The sequence below is a fragment of the Schistocerca cancellata genome, chromosome 12 (assembly GCF_023864275.1).
Source record: "Schistocerca cancellata isolate TAMUIC-IGC-003103 chromosome 12, iqSchCanc2.1, whole genome shotgun sequence".
In the NCBI taxonomy this organism is placed as follows: Eukaryota; Metazoa; Arthropoda; class Insecta; order Orthoptera; family Acrididae; genus Schistocerca; species Schistocerca cancellata.
The window spans coordinates 128,448,548-128,461,543 of record NC_064637.1 but is presented as its reverse complement, the minus strand read 5'-3'; the positions used below and the strand labels follow the sequence as shown (position 1 = coordinate 128,461,543).

At 38.5% G+C, this 12,996-nt stretch overlaps 1 protein-coding gene across 2 annotated transcripts in view; it reads left to right on the top strand.

Annotated features, from left to right (window-relative positions):
- The window catches only part of LOC126109884 (calcium-binding mitochondrial carrier protein Aralar1), a 702,128-nt gene that overhangs the window by 646,915 nt on the left and 42,217 nt on the right, over nucleotides 1-12,996 (top strand). For both annotated transcript variants that reach the window (XM_049914970.1, XM_049914969.1), the window contains exon 15: nucleotides 1,016-1,118. In XM_049914970.1, the coding sequence (XP_049770927.1) occupies nucleotides 1,016-1,118 (103 nt within the window). The remainder of the gene's footprint in view (nucleotides 1-1,015; nucleotides 1,119-12,996) is intronic.

Below are 12,996 nucleotides of genomic sequence, written 5' to 3'. Positions count from 1 at the left end.
TTATATGCTCTGTTATTGCTCAGTAGCTTACATTTACAACATAGAATTGAAAACCATATCTGCTTTCATGTGTATAGAGACTGATGTTGCAATATCATTATTGCAGTATAGCCAACCTAATTTGAGTTAACGCGAACTGTCAAGTGCAGTGTTTCGCTGGCACAGGTATAGATTCATACTTTCTGTGATTTTGATCTCTACAACTTATCGCCCTTCTCCTTCCTGAGGAAGAAACTAATGATTCCAAAAGCTGGGATAGTGTGTGTATCTTTATTGTGTGATCTATTGTCTGTATTAAGTATTTCACCTCCTAAAGGTGGCCAACAGTTCAGTCTCCTAAAAAATTTAATTTCCTCGCGTGAATTTTCCTTTGGTGATACTATTATTATTATTATTATTATTATTATTATTATTATTATTATTATTATTATTAATGATATGATTATAATAGAGGGAAACATTCCACGTGGGAAAAATATATCTAAAAAGAAAGATGATGAGACTTACCAAACAAAAGCGCTGGCAGGTCGATAGACACACAAACGTACACACAAAATTCAAGCTTTCGCAACAAACGGTTGCTTCGTCAGGTAAGAGGGAAGGAGAGGGAAATACGAAAGGATGTGGATTTTAAGGGAGAGGGTAAGGAGTCATTCCAATCCCGGGAGCGGAAAGACTTAGGGGGAAAAAAGGACAGGTATACACTCGCGCGCGCACACACACGCATATACACAGACACAAGCAGACGTCTGCTTGTGTCTGTGTCCTTACCCTCTCCCTTAAAACCCACATCCTTTTGTATTTCCATCTCCTTCCCTCTTTCCTGACGAAGCAACCGTTTGTTGCGAAAGCTTGAATTGTGTGTGTACATTTGTGTTTGTTTGTGTGTCTATCGACCTGCCAGCGCTTTTGTTTGGTAAGTCTCATCATCTTTCTTTTTAGATATATTATTATTATTATTACATAGATTTGAAATATTGCAATAGATTCCTAATTGTATTATATTGTATTATAGGTTGTTGCTCGAGCGGGGCAGACAACATACAATGGAGTCATAGACGCTGCTCGAAAAATATATACGGAAGAAGGGCCGCGTGCGTTCTGGAAGGGTGCAACTGGTGAGTCCTTATTGTTGTTATATGCTGTGGTTCATTAGTGCTGTAGAATAGAGCTCTGATACGTTTAAGAAACCACTGAAGATAAATTTGTAGATTTTTATTACTCCTTTGATTTATGGGTGATGCTAGTCATTTATTATTACTACACCACTTTTACATCAGTATGTGTTATAAATTTGACAGTATTACGAGAAGAATAGATTGCTGTTCAACACATGGCAGAGATGTTGAGTCACAACAAAAAGACTGTGCTAAACATTTAAGCTTTCAACCAGAAGGCCTCTTTCATGGCTGAAAACTTATGTTCCTCAAATCTCTTGCCTAACTAGGGTGAATAGTGATATGGAGTGGTATTTATGGTGGGGGAAATGAAAGGGGCATGAGACATAGAGAGAGGCAGGGAAGGAACATGAGGGTGTTTAGAAGGATCTTGATGGGGTGGAATATGAAGTTGCAGCCCCCCCCCCCCCCCCCCCCCCCCCCAGTGTGGGTGGGGGCTCACAGCAGCAGAAGAAATAGGAAGATGATGCCCTTCTTTGGCATACAGTCTTTGAAATTCTGTAGGTAGCCGAAGTAAAATACGGGAAGCAAAAGGTTATTTACAACTTATAAAATGCAAACTGGCAATAACAAAAAAGTATTTCTGAAAAAGAGAATTTTGCTAACATTTAATTTAAATAGTGTTATGAAGTCTTTTTCTGAAAGTGTCTGGAGTGTATCCTCGTTTGGAAGTGAAACATTGATAATAAGCAGTTCAGACAAGAAGAGACTACAAGCTTTTGAAATGTGTTGGTACAGAATAACCTTGAAAAATTAGTTGGGTAGATTGAATAAGTAATCAGAATGTATGGGATTGAATTGGGGTAAAAGGAAATGTATGGCAAAACCTGACTAAATCAAGGTATCAGATAATAGGAAACAAAATGGAGCTTCAAGGAATTGTCAGTTTGGTAATGGAGGGAAAAGGGGGGGAGGCTAAACATTGTATAGGGAGACCAAAAAGTTAATCCAGTGGTCAGGTTGTAGTAGTTATTCGGAGATGAAGCAGCTTGCACGGGACTGACTAGCCACGAAGGTGCATCAAATGAATCTTCAAACTGAAGATGACAATAACAACAGAAGATCGTATAGAACTGGTACCATTGGTCATGTGATCCTTCATACTTGACGTAAGTAATGCCAGTGAAGTAAATTGTATGTGTCGGTCAGTTGTTACGAACCAGTAGCAGAAGTGGGATGTTGTGTTTGAATGTGTCCATGACCACATCTTGAATGAAGTTATCCGATTTATTGCTGTATCAGTGCGGACTGGCCAGTGTGTTCATAAAGAGTGGTGAGTCACTCAAAACTGTGTAACATATGGTGTGTGAACAGTGGCTGTAATAAGACCCTAGCCAAACGCAATCTTGACATGCAAATGATGATCAGTTTCAAACCTATGTGGTTCAGCAAATATGGATCCATCCAACCACTTATCCAGAACAGTGCAAAAAGGGCTGTGTGCAGTGTACATTTGTAGTCAGGTAGCCTGCAGAAGGCTATTGGTCACAGTGACATATAAAGCAGTAAATCTTCTGTGTGCCAAATACGAGGGTAATCCCAAAAGTAAGGTCTCCTATTTTTTTATAAGTACATAGACCTGTTTATTTCTACAATGGTTTACATCAGTTTACAGCTTGAACATTTAGCTATTTTTTGACATAATCACCATTTCTGTCGATGCATTTTTTGTTTCCCATGTTTTGGTTCCCATGTCATACCAGCTCGCCACCGTGCTGTTCAGGAAGTTACGAACTGGCGTGATTGTTTCTTGGTCTTAGGTGTAAAGTGGTATGCCCAGGTTTCGTCACCTGCCCGTGACAATTGAGTCCAGAAAGTTGTCCTATTCGGCTGCAAGGCGGTGAAGAAATGCGCAGGAAGCATCAGCTCATTGCCGCATGTGGTCCTCAGTCAGTATGCATAGCACCCATCTTGCGCACTCCTTCCGGTAGTTCAGTGTTTCCGTTAAAATTATGTGAGCAGTGATTTGGGGACCATCCAGGGTGATCCACTGATCTTCACGCATGCTTTGCTCGGCCTTCAACACTGTCTCTTCAGAAATTGACGGTCTCCCGCTCCTTTGTTCATTGTGAATTTCGGTCCGACCAGCTGCAAATTCTCTACACCACTTCTGAACATTTTTGACATCCATGCACTACTCACCATACACTTCCGTCAATTGGTGATGGATTTCAATCATCGCAGTGCCCTTTGCGCTCAAAAACCAAATAACTGCGTGCAATTCGCACTTGGTGGTAACATCCAACAGGAGCTCCATTCTCAATGGCTGCCAAGACAAGACTGAGTGCCTCAGTGCGGCATGCACATTTTTACACACAGCACGTGAAGTACTCTTCGTAACAGTGTGACCAACTACCACATGACAGAGTTTTGTACTTATAAAAAATAGGAGACCTTACTTTTGGGATTACCCTCGTAACACAGGAACTGGATAACAGCTGACTGATTTGATGTATTTAGTGCAGTCTGATAAGTCACAATTTTGCCTCTTTCCAAATGATGCAAGATATTAAACACACAATGTGGAGGATGCCCGTACATTCTGGTTACCTTGAACATGAACCAAGATGTTTATTTCATCGCTTTTGGTGAGCGAGTGTTGCCCTTTCTGCCACATCTTCTAGATGCAAATGCTGTGACCACACACATCCACCGAGATGGCAACAGGTCTCTTCACGCAGCTGCATGTTTACATTACTGGTTTGGCAAACATTCAGGGCAGCCTACCACACCACTTCTGCTCAATAAATAATCTGATCTTAATTGGAAAGAAAATGAATGAGACTATTTGGAACAGCAGATGAATGTATTCATAGCAGTCATCATCCCCATAGTTTGACAGTCAGATTCCATAGAATTACCAGTGTGTGTCTCACACTGGATGTGGTGTATCTGAAGAAACTTGGGGACTCTTTTTGTGAATGAGGCCATCATTAAAGCTATAGGTAGTGTTACATGGTATGCGTGATGTCTGCTCAGAGTGACTAACTTTTTATTCCGTGTGCTTCGAACTTAGAAGCTTGTTATACTATGAGATCATTTCAGAAAGGAAGTTACACATTATTATGGAAAGCTAAATAACTTTTATTGAATGCTGCACTGTGCTTCAAAGTGACACAGATACATGACAGTGTTAATCAATATAGTCGCCAAGTCTCCTTGAACAGTGGCTGGAACAGTCTACTGATTGTTCAGTTCCTCGGCGATAGTACGCTCCTTGGTCACGGAACCACTCAAAAAGTACTGTGTGAATCTTCTCATTGTCAGAAAATCTCTTTCCCATCAGATGTTCTTTCAGCTGTCTGAAAAGATGAAAATAGCCGGCTTTCATGTTAACACTTTTGAATCTCAAATATGGGAAAATGGTCCACAGACTGACAACACTTTAATGCTCCGTTCCCAGAGAGCTTAATCTAGCTTAAAATTCACTCTTGTGTAGTTCTGTTTCCTAGCTCTCATTCTGCGCTTCAATACAGTGGTTGATGATATAAATATCTCCTGCTCAAGGAGCAATCACACCTTCTACCTCCTTCTTCCCCCAAAAAATGGTTATAGAGAAATATCTGAATGGGGCATTCAGTTCATGCATAATTATGCTTTATTATAGGCACAAACTGTACTATCTAGATTCCAGTTTAATTCAGCAACCACAGTTACTTGGTGAAACAGTTTCCAGCTGTAGTATTTGATCATACACATACTAAAAGCATTATGTTCTTAGTACCAGGAAATAATTTTCTAAAATTTGTAATGTTGAACCTATCAGCTACTGCAATACATGGTGTCCCACCTACCTGGTCCACCCAAAATAACTTTGTACAGAAGCAAAATAAAAAATGTATCAAGCAAGTGTTATTTAGTTGTCAAGCGGACGTTTACCAGCATTGTTGCCTTTCTTGTAACTTTGTTAGTTACAAAGGTATATTGATCAGCCAGAACATTATGACCAGCAAGCTAACAGTTGGTATGTCCGCCTCTGGCACAGATAACAATGGCAACGTGCCATGACATGGAAATAATGAGGCCTTGGCAGGTTGCTGGCACCACATATGCACACACAAGTAACCTAATCCCGTAAATTCTGAGGAGGGGGCTATGAGATCTGACTCCATGTTCACTCCCATCCCAGACATGTTCTATTGGGTCCAGATCTGGTGACTTGGGAGGCTAGCACATCAACTGGAACTTGCCACTGTGTTCCTTGAACCACTCCATGACACTCCTGGCCATGGGCATTATCTTTCTGAAAAGGGCCACTGCCATTGGGAAACATGATCGTCACAAAAGGGTGTACATTGTCTACAGACAGTGTATGATACTCCTTGATCATCACGGTGCCTTGTACAGGCTCCAGTGGACCCATAGATGCCCACTCTCCAGAGCATAATGGAGCCGCCATCAGCTTGTCTCTGTCCTTCAGTACAGGTGTCAAGGAGCTGTTCCCCTGGAAGATGATGGATTCGCACCCTCCCTTCGACATGGGATTCATCAGGTATCGGGATTCATCAGACCACGCAACACTCTGCCATTGCGCCAACATCTAGTGTCAATGGTCATGTGGCCATTTCAGTTATAGTTGCCGATGTCATGGTGTTAATGCTGGCACATGCATGGGTCGTCAGCTGCAGAGGCCCATCATTGGGAGTGTTTGGTGTGAACACACACTTGTACTCTGCCCAGCATTAATGTGTCTGATCTTCCGATCTGTTCCAACACAGTTCACCACCTGTCCTGTTTTACCAGTCTGTCCAGCCTATGACATCCAACATCTTTCATGAGGGGTAATGCTCAACCTCAGGACATCTGGACGTGGTTTTACCTGGGCTTCACCACTTGTTGAAGACACTCAGCACAACACTCCTTGAACACCCAACAAATTGTGCAGTTTCTGAAATGCTCATGCAGAGCCTCCAGGCCCTCTCAATCTGCCCTGACAAGATAGATAGACTACCCTCAGTCAAACGCACATAGATCAGACACTTTCCCCATTCCAGATACAGACATCGTGCTCACTGATACTACGTGCACTGTGCGTGTGTCTGACTAGCAGCCATTCCTTGCCAGGTGGTGCTGCTATCGTCTGGACGGTTTTATATCGATAGTAGATCGGTGGTCATAATGTCGTGGCTGATAAATGTGTGAATAGCGGTACATCTTTTTTAAATAGCATCCTATTTTTTCTAAATTCAGTGATCCACTTCCTGTCCTTAAAACCTGTTCACAAATGCATCACAGTGTAGTGTATATGTAAAAATGACCTTATTAGAAATGTAATGCATAATGAATTTTGGCTCTCCTACCTTTCTTCACCCACTGCTATAACAAATGAAAACATAGATGGATCTGCTTTTTTGTTAAGTGTCATACAAGTGTGCAGATGTGCATTTGGTGTGTGATACGGGTGGATGGGATGTCCAAAATACGTATCAGATGTCCTAGGGGAACTTGTTAAATGTACATGGCCTGAATTTGGAAGTAACTGTTTAGTAGTAACTGGCAAGACTGGAGTGTCAGAGCTAAAGATGCAATGGCACTGGCCAACTAACTGTTCACAGAGCAAAGTAAGGGAAAGTTGTCTTAGCTCATGGGGAAGAAACACTTACAGGCATTAGTCGATATTGTCAGTATTCACACTTCGTGAAATTACAAAAAAAGTCAAGCTTTTAATGATAACATTTGTTAGCTTCATAAATTGTTACCAACAAAGGCAATTAGATTACTGTCAAAAACTGAAACTTTTATTCTGATTTTATGCACCGAGAATAACTTATACAGGAATGGAACCGTATGAAACTTGGCTTCCATATTAGCCATATTACTCACCCAGTATGCATTTTGGAGAATAGTGTGTGATGCTGCCTAAGAGGCAACAAGAAGCCCTTATTTATTTCCATTTATTTACTGTCAACTTAGCAAGTAGATGAGTCAGGTTATCCTGGGTGCATATACAGAGAGCCAAAAAACGTTATGAACACCTACTTAAAAGCTTGTTGGTCCACCTCTGGAATGCAATTCAGCAGTGATTCTGCATGCCACGAATTTGACAAGTACTCTATAGGTTTCCAGAAGTTTGCGGCAGATGCCTATGCACACTTCACACACTTCCCATAATTTGTGGGCGTTTCATTTGTGGGCACAGAGCTGGCACCCGATAGTGTCCCAGTTGGGCTTCATTGTATTCAGATAAGCTGAGTTTGATGGCCAAGATATCAGCACGAGTTCACTATCGTGCTTCTCAAATCATTGCAGCATGCCGGTCTTGTGACATGGACAGTTATCCTCCTGGGAGATGCCATGGCTTTTGGGGAAAACATCAAGCATAGGGAGTTACAGGTGGTCCCTAGTAATGCTCACATAGTCCACAGCTGTCGCAGTGTCTTTGATTTCTACCACAGGCTCCATGGTAGCCCAGATGAATGTCTCCCATAACATAATATGCTCCCACCGGCCTGTGTCTATTATCTTTTTGTACACCTGACATGAATTATTTGAGGGAAACCATTTTGTCCATTCACGTGTTACTAGAAACAAAGAAAATTGTATGCTCCCCACAGTAATTTGAAAGGGAACAAGTTAATGCAGATAAATGTAGGTCCACATAAAGGGAAGCTATATGAGGTACTGACCCTGAAATGTTATTACTCAGTGGACGAATTTATGCAGGACGAACTGGAAATTTGAGCTGGATACAGTGTGTTACATGTTCCAAGAAATATCAGCTTCCATAATTATCGTAGATAAAGATGAGACTTAAATGTCTCAAGGAAAATTTAATTATGTGATCTATAATTATAGTGTTATCATTCATTTTAGTGCCACTATTTATTAGTGTAAAAATCATTGTAACTATATTCTAAATTTTTGACATGTCTCCTGTAGGCAAAACAAATGAATTGCAAATGAATGTCATGAGATGAATAAACCACAATTTCACAATTCAAGCTCTGCAGTGAGGTGATACTACCCAGCGTCATAGAGGGAACTAGAAAATGGACAGAACCTATACAAGGGAGAAGTGAGGAAAATTAAGTGCCATATTATGCTGTGGCTGGGAAGGGAGCATTCAAGTGTTGTCAGTCTGTGAACCACATTGCCACATTTGAGGTTCAGAAGGCTTACCATGAAAACTATTTATCATGATTCGAGTCTTGGTCTGCTGCACAGCTAATTCTGTGAGTTAGGGTGATGAACAGTGTGGCTTGTGGCAAAATAAATAGAGCAACATTAAACATATGCTCTAAAGAATGTTTCTAGTTGAGCTAACGTGTGAAACTGTAATGAAACTGGGAGCACCACTGGCTGTTAGTTGCTCTGGTGTTCATACTGTATTAAAATCACAAGAGTTTGAGGGAATTTGTTCATTTTGTGTTGTCTTCAGTTGTGTCTAATATTACATTGATTATTACTTTAGAATCGTCAAACGACATCTGAATGAAACAATTTTTTCTAACATACATGTTTCATTTTAATTATTTCGCAAACATCTTCACTAGCCTGGAATATATACATATTTGTGCTTAAATTCTTGTGCTTTATATTGTTTCACACAAAATTTCATTTTCTTTTTCACAGCACTAGGAAATGAACATTTGTTTACTTGATTTTTATGTCTTGGATACTGTTGCCAGCTGTTGAATGTTATTGAACCAACTGTTGAATGTGTCTTTTTTGATATCAGTTATTTATTAAGTTTAGCAGAGTTTGTGATTATGTGCATGTGGTTGTATTGTGTGTGTCTAGTCATTTATCACATGTCTTTTCTCTGTTATGGCACACAACATAGATACAGAATGGCAGCACCCCACAGAAACAAAGGCATAGTACACGACAACTTACACATGTAAAGTAACACACAGAGTGGCAAACGTACCAAAGATACAGTGCTTCCATGTAAAACACAAAATTGTGCAAACTCTCTGAACAATAGTAAGCCTGCCAACAATCAAGATCAACAAATTCTATGGACAACCTGTGAATGTCAAAAGTTTTGGTTCTGTGTCCAAAATGTAAAGCAAAAGAGTTTAAACACAAATATGTATATATTCCAGGCCACTGAAGGTGCCTTGCAAATAATTAAGGTGCAACGTGTGATATTCAGATGTGATTAGATGGCTGTGAAGTAATAATTATCAACATGATTATTCAGTGTACTTCCCAAAACCAGTAACACAGTTTTATTGGACAAATTGCATAAACAGTTACAGTAAGACAGGCTGTAAGATGAGTATTTGCTCCAAATTCATCATAATTAAAAACACATGGTGTCTCGTGTTTACAGATGAAATCTTGATAGTTTATCCTAACACATTTACACTGTGTAACAGCTTGTTCAACTGAATTATATCATCATTTAGATAGGATTGTCCAATGGTTGGATGATGTAGTGCTTCACTTTTGTTTCTTTGATATAAAATGCGGAAGGTAAACAGGAAGATACTTGACACATCTGATATATAAAGATTTTTTTTCACTGTGTACAGCAGGTGTTGTTAAGTTCTAGTCTTGTAGCTGGTCATAAATTGTTATTAGCTGCATTCATTTGACAATGTTGGACTCCCAGTTATGATATTATAGTAATATCTTACACAGATTGTACGATACGTAGCATTTACTGCTTTGTAGGTGCAGAAGCATGAAATGTGTTATGTACAATCTTCAATCATGTTTTTTGCTTCTTTAACATTAAAATTTATACTGTGTGTATTTAGATCAATATTCCAAAAAGTATACCTGATTATTAACAGTGTAGATGTAAGGATGACTTCAATTCAGTATCATTTTAGATGTAGGTGATATTAACTTTTTGTTGCAGGTTTGCATGTTTTAATGTGTAGTACCATGTATTATACTAGTGAAACATTGTACAATAGTTTTTGCAATGATAACAGGTAATATGTAATCTCTGTAGTGTATGGCTTTTTCAGTGAGAGTGGTAAATATTTCAGGAGCCTGTAATACCTACAATTTTGAGTTAAGAGTTTGTATAAAGATATGCTCTATTTTTACTGGATCTAGAATTTCAAAGCACTGAATGTTATGCATAAAAGAATCCTCAAAATGGTCAAGAGCGCAGATAACTTATTGACTCGGTAATATATAAATAATTTACACATTTTAAATTAAAATTTAAGATATTCCATGAAAGACTAAAATATTCTTTTCAGTATTCAATGTAAGAACTATCATGAGGACTTGTCTTTTGTCTTTTGCTTTTTTATGTAGACCTCACCTTTCATTCATCCGTACATAAAATAATATAGTCGGGAGACCTTATGGCAAATGAGTGGGACTAAGGTGTTTGACATATTGGTCAGAGAATATTATATTTAGGTTATGTGTTAGGTAGTAGGTGAAATATACAGGAACTCCATCACACTAAAAGAACTTTTTCCCAGTAACAGCAGCTGCTACCCCTCTGTGCAGGATTTTTCTGTGTGGGACCATGTAAGATAACTTAGCTATACAAAAGAAAATATTCACAGTGATATGTAGTTAGTTTTTGCATACTGATGGGAGTCACAAATTATGTTGATCAATGAAATTACCTTTTTACTAGTACCAGTTTCAGCAACATGCCATGTTCTCATTAAGAAACAGATTAGTATTATTCACATGTTATTACAATTTCTGACATGTTGTATGAGTAATATTAACCCCTTAACTTTTTTCCTCCAAATTATGTTCTATAAATATCTTTTCTTATTAAAGAAAGACATCCTATAATGAATGACATTACATGTAGACATATAGGGACAGCTTTTAAAGCTCAAAATAATTAATTGCAAACTTGTGAAGACCACCAACAATAAAATTCTGGGTGTACTCATGCACTAGAAATTTTTTGAACCTTCAAGTCATTTTTTAGTTTCTGTGTAACTATGAAGTCTAACCACGTATTTCACATCAGCTTTGTGGGAACATAAATCTCAGAGGAGCTGGCTGGAGTACAGTGGATGTATTTATCTTGCACTATTGGCAAGCATTTGCCACTCAGCTGACAAACTGTCATAATTTCAGTATTTAATGAAGTAACATCACATTCTTGTTCACCTTCTGAGCTGCAAATTTCAATGTCAAACTCAAGCTTGCTATAGCCATACTTTTTCTCAAGCATTGCCTAAACAGCAATACAGGAGAAGCTCTGAAAGTGCGCATTTTCTTGTCAGGTACCTAAAACTGCGAGTGCTAAAATGGATATATGTGGGATTTTACTTTTTCGAAGGTCTGTTTCAAGTTTCCCAAGTATACTCAGGATTTTAAGTTTCTGCCAGAATAATAAAAATAAGATAACTTGGGATTTTATGTTAAGGGATTAATCTTTTTTGTGCCAAGAAGATGGTACATAGCTGAAACCACTAATCGTCATCAAGAAAGATTAATAGAGCATTGTTCACACATTTTATAAAATGTATAGCTGCTGTTGGAGATTGCCTGCAAAAAAAATCTTCAGTAAAAATGAAGATATCAGTGAAGAATTTCCAGTTGTTGAGTGTTGTCATATGTGAATGTGTTCCATCCTCTGACAAAAAGTGATGGAGTAATGCCCGTCCTTCTTTTTTACGGGGAACCACAATGTCTATTTAAATTCCAAATGTACATGATATAATACTATACTCTAAAGCTCCACAATGTCTATTTAAATTCCAAATGTACATGATATAATACTATATTCTAAAGCCTGGACAGTAACTTCTACTCTATATACTACTTGTTGGTATATGTGGACAAAAGATACGTATGAAAACTGTGCCATTCTTGAATATAAACTATTGAAAAACCACAAGTTAACACTTTTGAATATGATGCTCTCCTGTTAAATAAGTTTTTAAAGAATTCTTCACAAGCTGCAAGAATGTTTGAACATCAAAACTGTTAACAAGGTCTGTGCCAGATGTGTAGCAGTGAATGTCATCAACTGGAATGTCGAATCATCTTTGCTTCCATCTGAGTTTGTGTACATTTGGACATCACATCTCAATTTAAAGTAGCTCCATATCCAGCAAAAACTGGACGTGTGTTTATTAAACTCTCTAATTCAATAGCCCGCACAGCCATCTTCTGAAATATTTACTGTCTCTAGTGCTGAAAAAATAGATGTGCTCAAGGTTATTGATACAGCACATGAGAAAGAATGTGACCTGGCACAATAGGATTATGTATACAGGGTGTAACAAGAAAGTACACATGCCCACACATGGAAGAAGAAAATACATTATTTGGATGTGGATGTTGAAACATTTTATTTCCATCTAAGGACACATGCTGGCATTGGTGACACCTTTTTGTTTCATCCTGCGTACCAGCACAATCCACCTGATTGCATAACAGTAATTGTACATTGTCTCAATGTAATGACCTATGTGGGGCTTTGTCATGATGTGTAGCATTACATTTATGGACTCTTTTATCCCATATTACCAGTACATTGGTATCATCAAATGGTTTAGTACCCTTAAGCATTTCCTACTTTCAAGGTATTGCCTGTAGAGCATTACACAACCTTGGGAGCAAATATAAGGTTTTCAAACATGCTAATATGAGCAGTGTTGTTATTAGTAATTACATTATTATTTTTCTCTCTTGTGTATGTTTGTGTAAAGAAATTGTTAGAATGAAAGTATTTTATTCATATAATCCAGTAAAAGTTGCTCTTTTTTTCCAAGTTAAAAAGAGTTGTTATTTTTAAGGGATACTAAAAGTATTTTTGAATATGTAGCAACAATAGTCAAAGAAATGTCTTGCTTCCTAACACTTCACCGACATCTGTGACGGAGATATTCAGTGATTTGCAGGAGTTTCCCCAACATTTCTCAGTTCT